Source organism: Pleurodeles waltl, chromosome 5 (genome assembly GCF_031143425.1).
Source record: "Pleurodeles waltl isolate 20211129_DDA chromosome 5, aPleWal1.hap1.20221129, whole genome shotgun sequence".
NCBI lineage: Eukaryota > Metazoa > Chordata > Amphibia > Caudata > Salamandridae > Pleurodeles > Pleurodeles waltl.
The window spans coordinates 1545898951-1545915898 of record NC_090444.1 but is presented as its reverse complement, the minus strand read 5'-3'; the positions used below and the strand labels follow the sequence as shown (position 1 = coordinate 1545915898).

Here is a 16948-nt window from a genome sequence, read left to right as displayed (position 1 = left end):
TAGTTGTTGGAAGGATGAACCATCTTTAACTTCATCAATGGTCAGTGCTGTCACCTACCAAACTTGTACATCATAAAGACTCTGCCAAAGTGCACCCACAAAGGGTTTCCCACTTGTATTTTGTAACCCCACACAAGCTCTAGCCAGGGCAGGGAGGCAGGGAATTCCAGACAACTCTGTAGAGGAGGACTCTAGACGTTTCTCTTACTTCAAAGTGGGCAGTAGGTATAAGTATTGGACTCTCCAGCCTAACTCTTCAGATTCATTCTGGACCTGTGGACTTTCCCAGGAAAAAGACTGCCCAATTGTCAAGCCTGTTGCTGCCAAGGACTGCTTTGCTGCCCAAGGCCTGCTGTTGCTGCATCAGGATTCTTCTGCTGCTATGACCTACCTTGATGAATGCAGCCTGCCTGTGTAAACCCAGAACTCCAGGAAATATCCAAGCGTCAGTCCAAGGCCCCGTGTTCAAGCCACAGGGACATAAGCTTCTTCTATGTCAACTTATCTCCATGCATCTCAACATAATGTGACACAGCCACCATCAACTCTGTTCCAGCACAACACAGCTTATTCTTGATAGTAGCACATCTCAATGCAAGTCCTCACAGGCCCTATTGGCCTCTTCATCACCTATGCCAATACTAGCCCATCACAACACCTCTTATCCTCTGCGCCAATGTGATGCAGCACAAGTTTCCGCAAGCACAGTGACTTCTTTGAAGACAACACAGGATCTCGCATTGCAGCTTTTCATCAATACTCATTGACTCCACTACTGTGCGGAGCCTCCTGACACTAGACCTCATATTGCAGCTTCATTGCAGCTCGAAGCAAGGACTTTGCATCTCAACACCCCAGGACCCGGTACTTTTTAGCAGACTGAATTTAGTCTTGTAACCAACTCATACTCCATCGCAGTTGGCCTGACCTTGTGACTTGGACGGGGTCTAGCATTACCAGATAACTGCGGTTGGCACTTTTTGCCTCTTAACACCTGATTTCTACCAAACCTTTATAATTGCATATCTCTGGTTTGGTCATTTTTGTAATTTTGGTGTCAAATAATGTATTAAAGTTTACTTTGTTTTTCTAAATTGGTGTGAAATGTTTCATGTGGTGTGTTTTTACTTTACTGCTGCTTGTATGCTGCATAAATAATTAATACTCCAAGTAAAGTCTCACTTTACTTAAATACTTCACTTAAATAATTAAATACTTTACTTACATACTTAATACATAAATACCCCAAGGAAAGTCTCATTACTTTTGTGCCAAGCTACCAGAGGGTTAAGAATAGGTTAATTAACTGACTTTTGTGGTTCACCTTGAGGGTGGAATGTGGCTGTTGCCTGAGAAGGGCTCACACCCTCCTGAACCAACTAATCAATTTCTCACAAAAATGAAAGATAAAAACCAAATAGTTAAAACATTAAATACACTATTTAATGACAAAAATATAAGCTGAGTAATAAAATGTTTAATTATTACACTATCAACCCAGTCCACCAATGAACTCTACTGCCTGGCATGTAAACAAAAAAGAATTCTAAGCAACTTAATACATAGCTATAAAAATGTACATGAAATTTCTGCTCATTAAAACAATATTGCATAAAATGATATTTTTTAAAAATGCTGTATTTTCATATCAATTTCATTGTAAAATACAAAAATATAAACCTGCCTTCAATATTATTGACCAAGATATTTTGGCAGTGCCAACATTTTAACTACTATAATTTGGTCAATACTAGTGATACCTCCCTGCTCACAGCATAGAATTCACAGGGGAAGAACTTTGGACAGATATGAGTTTGGTGGTTATTTCATCCCTGATAACATACAGTTGTACCATAGGCAAGTCGTGACTGCAGTTCTATAGCGATATGGCAGCTACATTCATGATAGTCCCTTCAGACAAATTTTAATTGAAGATTTTTATTTGTCATCACCTAGACACGTGGAATCCAGCCTGTATGGATGTCAAAGCTCAAATTAGCATAACATATTTGATCAGGAAATCTGGGAAGTTCTTTAAAAGTAATTGATCCTTTTCACCTGAGGAAAGGGTGATCATGATAGACATCAGTGCCTGGGAACCTACTCTATATAAATGCAGGAGAGGTGGTCTCTTCAATTCCAAATATATTTCTTGAACTGGGACCAGTTGGAATAAAAAGAGTGCTGTTGTGGTTTGCTTCTCAAATTCAAGGGGCTACAGATCTCATCAGGAAACACAACATGAGAGCAAAATAATACATAAAAAAGAGGGCTTATTAAAACATTCTAACAGTTCAATGGGTCTGAAATTTTGATTGGGCTGAGTAGTATTCAAGGGAGAGGACTATACAACAACAGAGAGCAGGATGTTTCATTCTGATTATTTTCAAAGGTATATGCAAGAAGTAGGAGCATCCAGTAATAGACCTATTTGTAGAACATTCTCAATTAATGTTTTAGGACTGAAGTTGAGGGAGCTTGGAAGACAGATGATCTATCTTGACCGTGGTCTTAGCAGTTTTTTTTTTTAGCTTTTCACAGCCTTCCACTCAGTTTAAGAGTTCAAGCAAAGATAAAGGGCCCTATTATGAGTCTGCCGGTCACAAGACTGCCGGACTTGAGGTGGGGAACACCGTGGCTGTGGTGGTCTGATCGTCACATTACGTCTGTGGTAGTCAGACCACCAAAAGACCGCCATCTCCGCCAGGATCTTTGATCTTGAGGGTATAATGGCAGTCTTGGTTGTAATCAGCCACGACGGCACTGAAGTCAGCACCGCCATGCTGATTACAACCATGTTCTCCCCCAGCCTCTTCATGGTGGTACAACCACCATGAAAAGGCTGGCAGAGAACCAGCGCAGGGGGCCACAGGCGGGCCCTAAAATGCCCATGCTTTGCAGGCCTCCATGGAGGAACCTGGTAGCAGCACTCCAGCAGCAAAAACAGCACCACCCCAACCTAAGACCATGTCTGTCAGTGAGGGAGCCACTGCAATCATGGCAATGCCGATGAGCAGTGATATTGAAGTGGATTTGTCCCCTTTGCAAAGTAGTTCCCAATAATTTCAAGAAACAGAGCAAAATGGACAGCAGCCGCAGCCAGCAATAGTAGATCCTTCTGAAGGTGGAGCATAACAGGAGGTTGTGCTTCCTGCCGAGCAAGAGCCTCCTCTAGAATCAATAACACCAAGCTCTCTTGCAAAAAAAGGAAGGGTACTACTCCACTATGTTCTCCAAGCACCACTTCTGATGACAATAATAGGGACATGGAGTGGGCCCCCGCAGAGTCAGGGAGATGCCAGGAGAAGCAAGGGAAAAGAACAATTCTTAAAAGCCTTAGAATCATGGCAGGGGATGATGAAGAGAATAACCATGATGAGTCCTTCATTGTGGAAGCTGGCACAGAGGAGTCTGACAATACTATACAACCTGCTCCAAGGGTTGTGAAACAGATAGCACTACCAGCTTCCATATTTGTAAAGCCCCAGCTGAGGCCTGCATCAACCGCTACCTCATTAGAAGTATGCACTGCAGAGAAGCAATCAACAACTCACCTACCTCCAGTTCTTCTTCAGGCATTGGCAGTGGCCCACTAAGAAAGTATTCCTCCCCAGTTTGGGACTTTTTTTACACTTAGCAAACAGGAGGAGAACATTGCAATATGCCTAATTTACCACATCGAGGTAAGCCTGCTACACAGTAAGGCACTGGATGCCATAATGCAATTGCATTGCAAAAAACATCATGCAATCCGGTGAGAGGAGCACCTTAAAAAAATTGCTGATCTTGGTTGTGAAGGTGAGGAGAGGCAAAAAATATTAGCTACAACTGGTCCAATCACGGTGGGACATGAGGAAGGAGAGGGTGACATCCTGACACAAAGCAGCCCTGTGCCCAGCACTGCACCAGAATCACCTGCCTCAGCGACCTCACAATGGCACAAGAAGACTCAGAGTAAGATGTAGAAACTACGGCATACAGTAACTGCCCCACAACGCACATTGAGTCTACCACCACCTACTTCTTGAAAGTCATCTGCGTCAGTGGCTACAGAAAAGAAGAAAATCCAGGCTAATATTATGAGCATGTTTAAGCAGGAGGGGCCCTATGACTGCAACCAACCAAGGGCACGTTTGTACAATGAGAAGCTGGTGGAAATGTTAGCACTGGACCTCCTCACTATTTTGCTAGAGTTGCTGTTCCAGCACTGCATCAGGATGTGCTGCAATTGGTTGGGCAATCCTTGCAGAAAGTGTTGTCCACACTATCCACCTGACGACAGACATGTGGACTGGTTGTCAGGTAATTGACTACATGTGCATCACTACTCACTGGATCTCTTTTGAGGAGGTAAAGCAAAAGCAATCTACAGGTCTTGGCCCTTTGATAGGCAGCATGCAACAGTAGCCATGTTCGCCATGGAAAAATCACATACAGCTGCAAACATCTTAGACAAATTTAAGAGTAAGCTGTCTGAATGGCTTTGACCCAAAAGTTTCCAAATTGGAATTGTTACCATGGACAATGGCAGCAACATAGTAGAAGGCCATGTTAGACAGTGGCTATTTCAGGGTCCTGTGTTTGTCGCACTGCATCAACCTGGTTGTTCAAGAGTTTATCAAGAAAGAAAACATAGGGCCTCATTACAACTCTGGCGGTCACCGACCGCCATGTTAAAGTGGCGTTGGTACTGCCAACAGGCTGGCAGTACGAATTGCCATATTATGACCGCATCGGTACCGCTGCGGTCACACTGCCCTGGGGGTTTTGACTCCCATACCGCCATGGAAAGGCTGGAGGTAAGGGGAGTTGTGGGGCCCCTGGGTGCCCCTGCACTGCCCATGCACTTGGCTTGGCCCCAATGTTACGGCCGACATCCCCTCTGGCCCAGCGGGAGGTCCAAATGCGGCTGGTGGGTTTCCGGCTGCATGGGCGGGTGACTGGCGGCTCAGCCTTGGCGGTCGGCCTCGTCCGACCGCCAAGATTGAAATGAGGGCTATCGTTAGAAACATACTGACCGCCTGCAGACAAATCTGCCCTCATTTCAGCCATTCTTCCAAAGCCCGATGCAGCTGCGGATTATTCAGCATGCTAATAGACTACCAGTTAAAGCCGTGATACAGGAGGTGCCAACACGTTGGAACTCAGCCTATTATATGTTGCTACGTCTGTTTGAGCAGTACAGACAAATGAATGACTATGTCATTCAAAGAGAAGGGATGCAATCGGGAAAACTATGTCCATGGATGCAGACGAATGGGGCCTAGTCAAATGCATGGCACAGATGCTGCTCCCTTTTAAGGTTTTCATGTAGGAAGTTAGCAAGGAGTAGAGTATGATGGGCCAAGCTATTCCGTTGTTGCATCTGCTACAGGACCAGCTAGAGAAGGTGATTGAAAGGTTCACACTTGGAGGTGTGTTTGAAAAGTGCATGCCTTGGTTGAGAGCCTAAGTTATCACTTGACTTGTAATGCAAGGCTGCAAAATTTCGTTATCTTGTCACCTATGCCACCTTTCTTGATCCACACTATAAAAAATTCTTCCCAAGTTCATTCCTTTTTCTGAAAGGGATGTTTCAAAACACAAGAGGTGAATTGTTGAGCAAGCCAGAGAACTGGAAGATGAACAGCTGGAACCTAGAGTCTCACGCCAAAGTTCTGGGGTTCCACCTTTAACTTCCGGAGAGGGCAGTCTTGTTTCACAGCAGCCAATACCAGAAAAAAGAACACCAGCAACAACAATAGAAGAATCAGACCCAACCTCTGCATTGGCTTTGTTTCAAGTGGCAGATCTTAAGTCCAGTGCAGAGGCAAAGGCAAAAGAGGTTGAGCAATTGGCAGCGCCAATGATCATTCAGAGGATGTTCCAGGAGAATCTGGATGACCCAAAAAAGGTGAATGTGGATCCAAACCCATTGGTTTATTGGTATGGGAAGATGCACCAATGGAGAGAACTCAGCAGGCTGGCTTGTCCTGTAGCCAGCATGTATGCTGAACACGTGTTCAGTGCAGCTGGTGCAGCTGTTACAGTGAGAAGAACCGGTTTCTCTCCTCAAAACATGGAGAGATTAATCATGATCAAAATGAACCAGTATTTTATACCATTTGATTATACTATTCCTGAAACAACACAGGACGGGGAAGAGGATGATTGGTCAGAATCAAGTGTGTTAGCTGATCAACTTCTGGGTTAACCACCTGAGTTTGAACACAAACGCTACTCCCTGGACTGAGTATGCCAGTCTCACTATAGAACTATTGAATTATTTTTTATTAAACTTCTTTCTTCTTTCTTTTTTTTTTTAAGTAGCTAGTAGAACATTATGTGTGTGTTGAATTCATGCGGTCTGCCTTTTTTAAATCACATATATGACTAGATATGAGTTTGACCAGTGTGCAGTAAAAAAACTTCCACATTCCCCTCAGGATATTGGAGACAATGCCTGTTTCCCTCACATGCCATCCTTTTTTTTACATCATCTAGCCCCAGAAGAATATTGAGTAAAAGACTGCCAATGCCAAATTCCAGTGTGTTGCTACCATCAAAGAGGAGATGACATTTTGTATCTACCACCATGCATAGACTGGAAGAGATAACTACTAACTATTGCACCAATGAATGGCGATATATTGAGTGATTGTGAGTGATGATTGCTGTATGTGGTGGCTTACAGTGAGGGAGGGAGTTCAATAAATCTGTAAACTTGATTTTGATGATTTGTAATGTTTGGGGGATGATGGGTGATCATTTTTCCTAAAAGTGATTGGCCTTTCAAACATAGTCAAATTTACCTGCTTGGTCCAATCCTTTTTTTCTTGTTCCTTAGTGACCAGACCAGTCACTTCTGTTACCTCTCTAACTGTTCTTCAACAGCAGTGCCCTACACAGGTCTACCTCGCTTGGTTTGGGACTTGGACGGAGCACTCAGGAGGAGGAGGATAGAAGAACTTAGTGTGGGACTACATCAACAGCTAGAAGGAGAAAGTTATTTACTTTAAAGAGAAACATTGATGATGGTGAAGACTCTGAGGCCTAGTACTCATTCAGCTCTGTGGACTGGAGAGAGATGCGTTGATTTGTGAAATGCTGCTGAGAGTGTGTTTGCTGCATTGCTGACTCAAAAGTGAAATTCCTCTTTATGTTCTTGCTCTGCCTCTGAGTCTTCTTGGTACACTCCTGACTCCTCATTAAGTTTAACTTGCTTCCTTGTGTGCTTCTCCTTTACTCTATAACACAGTTACTGTTTTTCAATACACAGGACTTATCCTAGTGCTCTCCTGCACAAACAAAACTTGATGAAAGCTCATCACTCCAGCTTACCTACTGGACAGGTTCAGCCAGGCACTCATGAGTGACGCAAATTCCGAGAAGAATGCAGATGCACCGCCCAATATGGCAATATTGTAAAGCAATCATAATTTTTAGAACTAGGTTGGTTAACTTCAATCCTCCATAATTTTTATTTTTCAAATTTAGGAGACAGAACATTTAGCGGTAGACTATCATGGGCATCTCTGCGGCTAAAGGACTGTTTGCAGTCCATTTGACTGAACTGTGTCTTGCTTAGCCCTTCATCATTTCCTTCCACAACAGATTGAGATGCCGTGCTGCTCAGCGCCCCGATTAATATTGTTGTTGGTTCTTCTATGTAGTGTTTCTCTTTGTCACAGCTTTCTCCAAATTCCCTTTCCTATCCATTCATCAAGCTGCTAATCCTCTTCGCCCAGGCTGTGTGATTTATTGAGGTGTGACTTAATTTCACACCATATATGGATCACACACTTGCTGGGGCAGATATGGTGAAAGTGACACTAACTCACTGCAAGGCCTTCTATTACCTTCAACACCATCATCATTCAGGCCTTGTGTTGTGTGTTGCATAAAAGCTTAACCTTGTCCAACCACTCCTGACTCTGAGCCCACTTCTCCTGACGCAAGGATTTCATTTCCTAAGTTTAGTTTGCATTAAATACTAGCTCCCCATTGCTCAGAAAAAGTTGATATTGCTAGTTTTTATTATCATAGCAGGTCTTTTTTGTTGTGTGTCAAATACTGTCATAGTGGTAGTCTGGTCTCAGTCTTAATAAAGTTATGATATAATAAACAACCCAATAGCTCTCTGTTTTCTTCCCATCTAGTTGACAGTGATGGTTAACCCTTTGATTAATCCTGCAGTTGGAGTTTGCATAGTGGGAGTAGCACCTTGTGTTTTCTCTGTTAGCACGCTAGCCTGCTACTACTACTACCACCCTCTTAAGATAAGATTGCAACTTGAGAAAACCCTGAAGTATGAAGACTGAGGTATCAGCCCTCACTTCATTTATTCAGGTAAGAGAAGAACTATGGATTGAAGTGAACTTTTGTAGTTAGTAATTAACTTCTACTGAAGAAGATGTTGTTTGTGTGTATCTAGGTTTTTGTAGGCAACACAGGCAATGGCAATCATGCCCTAGCGGTCAATATAGTTACGGAGGGCAGTAGAGCAAGGGCATAGGTAACTAGCATATACTTTTTTAGCAGATTTAAAAAACAGGCTCCACAAAAAGACAGCAGTGCAAACTAAAACACAAAAATAAAGATTTGTGGAACAAATGAATAAAATAAATGATTCCCTTTTATTTTTTCCCACCCTTTCCACCCACAACAGGCCCACCCCTCTCCTCAAACAAATGGCCCCATTCTCAACAGTACAACAAAACTTCACAACAAAAGAAACAAAAGTCCACAGCAAAAGCCCAAAAGGCAAAACAAAACACTCCCAACTCCCTTCCCCACCCTCTCCAGCCACAACAAGTGTCCCTCTCACCATAACAAAAACTTTAAAAAAGAGTCAAATGCTGGTCTGGAGATCATTAAGGGTTGCCTCTATGTGTGCCACTTGGCGGTCCAGGCACGCATAGTGTTGCAGGATACAGCGTTAGAAGTTACGGTCCAAGTGTGAGGGGGGCAGCAGTTGTGAAATGGGGATGGGCTGATGCCAGCTGCCAGATTTGCTGATGGTGCCACTGGGAGGTGCTGGTGGCAAGTTAGAGGAGCTAGGACCCACAGGCATGTTAGTTGCTGCTTGGGCCTCATCCTCCTCCTCCTGAAGGTACACCAGCTGCCAATATTCATTGCGGATGCCCTTCAGCCTCTGCCACTTTGGGTGGTCTGCTATCTCGTGGCGAGTTGGATGTCCACCAGAAGTAGCTACAGAAGAAAAGAAAAAGGAAAATGACAAATTATAAATTGTGCTTTGTGCAAATAATTTTTTAATAAGTTGAGTGTAAAATTGCTGGTCCACTAGGGCCATTGGAATTTGATGTGGCTGATTATGACAAATCACAGGGCCATTTTGTTACCCTCACATGCCTCTCTGTAGTTGACAAATGTCAAAGGGTAAAATTTGAACTGGCATAAATCCTTTATAGAAGCCATTTAATATTATTCACTTGATCATAAATGTGGCGCATGCCAGAGGGATTTTTCTTTTTTTTTGGGTGGCTGGGACAGAACCTTGGAAAGAAAAAAGGACTTAATTACTAGGAGGTGACAGAGGGAGCACTGGGAGGGAAGTGAAACATACCTTGTTTTAAGTTTGCAATGCTTTGAGAACTTTGTGAATGGTGCATTAACTGAAGCAGACGCACATTGCACAGACAACACTTTTGTAGTGCCGAATTGACCCACGCTGCAGTTACATCAGCAGCAACTTTCGACACCGTCTGTCGCCACACCCTTCGAACACGCCTCCACAACACCGGGATCCGCGGCAAGGCCCTCGACTGGATCTCCTCTTTCCTCTCTGGCAGAACCCAGAGAGTCCGCCTTCCGCCCTGCCTCACCGAATCCTCCAAAACCGTCTATGGTGTCCCTCAAGGATCCTCCCTCAGCCCAACACTTTTCAACGTTTACATCGCTCCCCTCGCCAACATCGCACGATCCCACCACATCAACATAGTATCCTACGCAGATGACACCCAGCTGATCATCTCCCTCACGAAAGACCCCACAACAGAAAGAAACAACCTCCACAAGGGACTTCACGCTATTGCCGACTGGATGGAATCAAGCCGCCTTAAGCTAAACACAGACAAAACAGAGGTCCTCATCCTCAGCAGCAACCTCTCCGCCTGGAATGACTCCTGGTGGTCTACCTCCCTCGGAGCCGCCCCCACCAGCCAAGTACGGAACCTGGGCATCAACCTTGACTCAGCACTCAGCATGACTCAGAAGGTCAACGCAGTCTCCTCTTCCTGCTACAACACCCTCTGCATGCTCCGCAAGATCTTCAAATGGATTCCTGTTGAAACCAGAAAAACAGTCATCCACGCCTTAGTCAGCAGCCGGCCTGACTTCGGCAATGCGCTCTATGCAGGAACCACGGGCAAACTACAAAAGAAAATGCAACGAATCCAAAACGCCTCTGCCCGACTCATCCTTGACGTCCCACGCCGCCACCACATCTCTGCCCACCTCAGAGAGCTACACTGGCTACCCGTATCAAAGAGGATTACCTTCAAACTACTCACCCATGCACACAAAGCCCTCCACAACGCAGGTCCGGCCTACTTCAACGACAGACTCACCTTCCACACCCCCGCCCACCAGCTCCGCTCCGCCAGCCTCGCCCTCGCCTCTGTCCCCCGCATTCACTGCACCACCACCAGAGGAAGATCCTTCTCTTACCTCGCTGCCAAGACCTGGAACTCCCTACCGATCCAACTACGCCAGACCCAAGACCTCCTGGCCTCCAGAAAATGCCTCATGACATGGCTATTCGACCAATAGCTTCCCCCCCCCAGCGCCTTGAGACCCTGACGGGTGAGTAGCACGCTTTATAAATTGATTGATTGACTGATTGATTACATCATAGTAGCATGGGTGACTAATGGGGAGGGATACATGATGATGGGTGGTAGGATACATATATGCCTTGCTGCAACTATAGTGAGTTAAGTGAGAAAACAGAAAATTAAAATACCCCCACTCTGAACTAAAGCTTTGATAACGATGCAAATCAAGTGCAGTAGGTGAACGACATGTCCCTCTCCAGAAGAGCTCCTTTATTTCTTGATCCAAGCAATTGTACATTCATCTTCATCTATCCTACTCACCCTTTGATACCCAGCATTAGGCTTTACACTTCTTGCCCAGTCTTTCACCATTCCAATCCAGCCATCCATATATCCACCCGTTCAGCCTTACACTCACCTTTCAAACACTGTGAGTTCACCTATCTAGCCATTTACCACTCATCATTTGTTACTATCCACCTTTTCCCCACCCAATCATCCTTTTACCTATCAACCCAACACCCACTGAGGCATCCTTGCACCCCTTTCATCCATCCTTTCACCCACCCATGTAATAATCATAATAACAATTATAACAATAATAAAAATAATAATAATAACAACAAGAATAAAACAGGAATACTTACTAGGGTCAGCAGATTCGCCAGCAGCTGCACTGGTGGTGGCACTGGCATCCTTGTTTCCTCCTGGACCCACCTCAGATGTTGCCCTCGTCTTCCCCTTGGGTGCAGAGGTAAGAAATAAAGAAGATAAAAAAAGATTAGTGGTACAGTTAATCTCCCAAAAAGTATTTTGACAGGCAGAGACAAACACAGTAACATTGCACTTTTCTAAATGAGATCACCTAGCAACGATCTGCTCATGTTGACTTATTATTATTACTTTCCTAATACACCTAAGCCCTACTACAAATTTCCAAAACTACGGGCCATATTTAACATTTTTTTAATCAGGGCAGCGCTACAAGCCTTCTTGCTGCTCTGCCTTGTGTAAACAAAGTGGCAGTGCAATGTGCAAGGATGCCTGCATTGCAGGGATGATTATTTTTCTGCAGAAAGGGACACCTTCCTGCACAAAAATAATCACAAGAGTAGTATTTATTTTTCTATGTGTGCTGCAGAATGCTGCTGACTGAGCACTTGGCTAGCTCAAACTGGATCACATAATAAATATTCATCATAACGTAAACTTACCTTACCTCTGAGAGTCAGTACTGCTATTAGAAAAATAATTATCATTGTGGAACACATACAACAAATACATAACTATTACTCACTAACCCCATGCCAGCATGGAGGTTAGGTGGCGCTGTACAAAAAAAGACAAGTGCTGCCACGTCCAACTCAGTGATAATGGGGCAGGGCTGCACCCCTTAGAAGAGCCGCCGGACACAACCAGTCCCATTGCTGCCCTTTGCCAGGGCTCTGGGTTGGGAAAAAGAAAGAAGAAGAATTAGAAGAAAGGAAGAAAAAAAGCAAAAATATAAAAAAGTAAAGGGAACAGAAAAAAAATGAAGTTTTCAAAAAGTCACAAAAACACACCAAAAAAATGACAGACACATACAATACAGAAACACAAAGACACACAATGATAAAATAAAGGAACATGAGGGGTTGATAATTTAGAAAAGGGTGGGATTGAAAAGATTAATAGTGGATTAAAGTTAGGCCCAGCACCATGCACAGAGAGACAGAGAAAACAAAATGGCTACACCCATGCAAACTGCGTAGTGGCATTCGTGCAATGTTTGCAATGTGAGAACAAAAATTGTGCTCCCAAACACGAAAAACATAACGCAAATGGGAACGCGGAGCAACTTCACCTGCTGGCGGAATTCCATAAAGTTTTTTTAACCACCACTTCACAGAATTATGCATAGTGGGACTCCGCGAGCTCTGCCCACCCCTAGTACTAATTACAACTGCATAAAAAACATGTCTCTCATAAATTCGATCAAAGAGGTACTGAAAAACTACTTCAGTGAACATGTGAATAGGAAGACCTCATGATACATTATTTTGGATGCAGCTAAAGTTGTGTTGAGGGGCAAACTGATCTGCTGAATTTGTAAACATAGCACAGGGGATAAAGGAAAGTCCAACTATTTATAACTGGCTTAGTAAACCAGCATAACAAACACTGCTTTCAGAACCCTAGATGGTACATTAACCCCTTCCCCGCCATGGACGTAATAGTTACGTCCGGCGGCGTGGCACTGAGGCGCCACGGACGTAACCATTATGTCCTGATATAGGCCCTCGGGGGAAGTGCTGGTGCTCCCCCTGAGGGCCCCCCCAGGGCAGGCCTGGAAGGGGAATCACTTTCCCTTAAACACCTGACCCCCCCACACATCCCAGTGACATCTGATGATGTCAGTGCGCCAACGCGTGCTGACCTCATCAGAGCTCAACTCCCGTCACGCTGGAAGCAATGCTTCCAGTGCGACCCAAGGAGAAACTGATTAGTTTCTCCTCGGTACGGGGGACAGGGGAGACAGAGAGGCATAAAAAGGGAAGGAAACGCTTTTCCTTCTCTCGTCATGTTTCTCTGTGCATACCTGCAGCACAATCACATAGTGATTGTCCTGCAGGAAGCCACTAGACACCAAGGAATTTTTTTTCCCTCTGAAATTGTCAGAAGGGCAGCGGCCCCTTGACCAAGGGCCGCTCCCCAAGGGGGGCATTTTACTTAAGGCCATTCCTGCCCCCACCAGGGGCAGATCGACCTAAATTAATTAGACCGATCTGCCCCAGGGGGGCAGAAGCCACTAGACACCAGGGATTTTTTTTAGTTTTATTTATATTGATAAGGTGAGCGACCCCTTAGGCAAGGGTTGCTCGCCGGGGGGCAATTTTTTATTAGGCCTTTTCTGTCCCCCCGGGGGCAGATCGGCCTATATTAATTAGACCGATCTGCCCCGGGGGGGCAGAAGCCACTAGACACCAGGGATTTTTTATTTTTATTTATATTGATAAGGGGAGAGACACCTTAGGCAAGGGTCGCTCCCGGGGTGGGGGACGATAATTGTTTTTAGGCCATTTGTGTGCCGCTTTGGTTCCCCCTCAATTTTGACATGTTTTTGGCTCTTCCTTGTCACAGGCACTTGGCCCACCTACACAAGTGAGGTATAATTTTTATCGGGAGACTGAGGGCAACATTGGATGGTAGGAAATTTGGCCCGGTGTGGTGATCCCACACAGAAATGTGGGAAAAATTAGATTTTTTAGCTAAATTTGAGGTTTGCTTAGGATTCTGGGTAAGAAAACATTGGGAGATCGACGCAAGTCACACCTCCTTGGATTCCCTTTGGTGTCTAGTCTTCCAAAATGTTTGGGTTTAGTAGGTTTCCCTCTATGTCTGCTGAGCCAAGGACCAAAAACGCAGGTCCCCCCGCAAAAACAGGTAGTTTAGTATTTGATCCTTTTGATGTGTCCACATAGTGTTTTGGGGCATTTCCTTTCAAGGGAACTTGGCCTACCCACACATTTGAAGTACCATTTTTATCAGGAGGCCTGGGGGGACGTTGGGTGGAAGGAAATGTGTGGCTCCTCTCAGATTCCAGAGCTTTCAGTCACTGAAATGTGAGGAAAAGTGTTTTTTTGGCCACATTTTGAGATTTGCAAAGTATTCTGGGTAACAGAACCTAGTGAGAACCCCACAAGTCATTTTGGATTTCCCTAGGTGTCTAGTTTTAGAAAATGCACAGGTTTGGTAGGTTTCCCTAGGTGCTGGCTGAGCTAGATACCAAAATCTACAGATATGTACTTGGCAAAAAACACATCAGATTTCAATGTAAAAATGTGATGTGTCGATGTTGCGTTTCCTGTCGCAAGAATTAGGCCTACCCATGCAAGTGAGGTACCATTTTTATCGGGAGACTAGGGGTACACAGAATAGCAAAACAAGTGTTATTGCCCCTTATCTTTCTCTCTATTTTTTCTTCCAAATGTAAGACAGTGTGTAAAAAACGCGTCTATTTGAGAAATGCCCTGTAATTCACATGCTAGTATGGGCACCCCAGAATTCAGAGATGTACAAATAATCACTGCTTCTCAACACCTTATCTTGCTTCCATTTTGGAAATACAAAGATTTTCTTGATACCTATCATTCACTCTTTATATTTCAGCAAGTGAATTGCTGTATAACTGGTATAGAATGAAAACCCATTGCAACGTGAAGCTTATTTATTGGCTCTGAGTACCTAGTGTTCTTGATGAACATACGTGCCCTATATAACCCCGCAACCAGAAGAGTCTAGGAAACGTAACGGTATATTGCTTTAAAAAATCTGACATTGCAGGAAAAAAGTTGCAGTCTAAAACGTTGAGATAAATGGCTGTTTGTTTCACCTCAATTTCAATATGTTTTTTATTTTAGCTGTTATTTTCTATAGGAAAACCTTGTAAGATCACAAATTACCCCTTGCTGAATTCAGAAATGTGTTTACTTTTCAGAAATGTTAATTTCTGTCACTAACTGGAAAGAGGCTGAAAGCACAAAAAATAGTAAAAATGGGGTATGTCCCAGTGAAAATGCCAAAATTGTGTTGAAAAATTGGGTTTTCTGATTCAAGTTTGCCTGTTCCTGAAAGCTGAGAAGCTGGTGATTTTAGCACCACAAACCCTTCATTGATGTCATTTTCAGGGAAAAACCACAAGCCTTCTTCTGCAGCCCCTTTTCCCCATTTTTTTTTTTAAACGTTGCCTAATTTCTTGGTTTCCTTTAGGGGAACCCACAAACTCTGGGCACCTCTAGAATCCCTAGGATGTTGGAAAAAAAGGACACACATGTGGCATGGGTAGCTTGTGTGGCATAAATTTTATGAGGGCCTAAGCGCCAACTGCCCAAAATAGCCAAAAAAAGGCTTGTCATCTGAGGGGGAAAAGGCCTGGCAGTGAAGGGGTTAAACTCTGATGACAAGAACATAGCCTCAGTTTTTTATATATATGGGCCTACTCACAAAGGCAGATTTACATGTCAGTAAATCTAAATTTACTCTTACACATTTAAGTAACTTTACAACTTTAGGTTGTTCACCATTTAAATTACTCAAAGTTGTAGACTTGCATGTCAGTCGGTAAAAATATCATTTAACACTGTAAAGTTAACACTTGTAGTGACTTTATAATCATACTTGATACTCCACACACTTTTCTCAATTGAAACCTCCTCAATTGGGGTGGAACTCTCCCTGGAGAAAAGTGTAGGGACATTTTGAAAAAATAATTCAAGTTTTCCAAATCCTTTAAAATATTTGTCAATTAAATGTTAATGTAAATTGATTGTATATATATATATATATATATATATATATATATATATATATATATATATATGTTATATATATTTTTTTTTAATATATATATATCAAATGTAGATTTAAAAAAATACTACAGCACTATTAACTACATTTTAAATTAAATCAATTACTCATTTTAAGTTTATTTAATAAAATTATTTTTCAAAGAAAACATATATTTATTTATTATTTATTAAAAGTTACTAAAAGTTGTGCATAAAATTATTTTAATTTCAATATATTTTAGAAAATGTAAGTGAAATGTATTTTTACATTTAAACAAGGCCATTAAATTATGCTAAAATAAAAGTATATTTATTATATATATTTATTTTCAGCAGTGAAATAATGTTATGTGTATTATAAAATTTTGAATACATTATTTCAACATTATTTCCTATGTTTTTTTAAGTCCCTTCCTCCAATATTTTCTATGCAGGGGTGCTGCCGAACATGTGAGTGGCCATTGGTGGTGCTGGACTAACTCCAGGTCTGAGCTTGATTACATTTATGATTGTTTTGAGTCATTTGTTTTTTTGGCTGTTGTAACTATAGATGTGCAATTTGTGACTAAGCTAGGGTTTACTCTTTTCTGGATGCATGTCTCTCCCTAAATGCTACCCTAACTGTTGCCTAACCCCTACCTACTGCTCCCGAAATACCCCTTTCAGTTACAAGGTGTCTCTATTTTCCTGCCAGTCTCCCGTGCTTGCCACATTTACTACTAAAATAAGCCTGTTACAGAATTGCTCAAAGCATATTAGAAATAACTCCTAATCAACGCTTGCATTAAACACATACCGTTTTCTTTCTCTACTGGCGCCCCTCCTGACCCGGTCCTGTTGCTCAGG

General features: G+C 43.1%; 1 protein-coding gene across 8 annotated transcripts in view; it reads left to right on the top strand.

Moving 5' to 3' along the window:
• The window catches only part of ALKAL2 (ALK and LTK ligand 2), a 333889-nt gene that overhangs the window by 246020 nt on the left and 70921 nt on the right, over positions 1-16948 (top strand). For 2 of the 8 annotated variants that reach the window (XR_011203861.1, XM_069235845.1), the window contains one exon: positions 16537-16587. The exons of 4 other annotated variants lie outside the window; for them this stretch is intronic. Coding sequence is in view for 2 of the 4 variants with exons in the window: in XM_069235845.1 (XP_069091946.1) it covers positions 16537-16587 (51 nt within the window). In the remaining 2 variants the exon portion in view is untranslated. Of the gene's footprint in view, positions 1-16509; positions 16588-16948 lie in introns of all 8 variants that reach the window. 2 more of the 8 variants (XR_011203863.1, XM_069235842.1) reach the window with 1 other exon arrangement.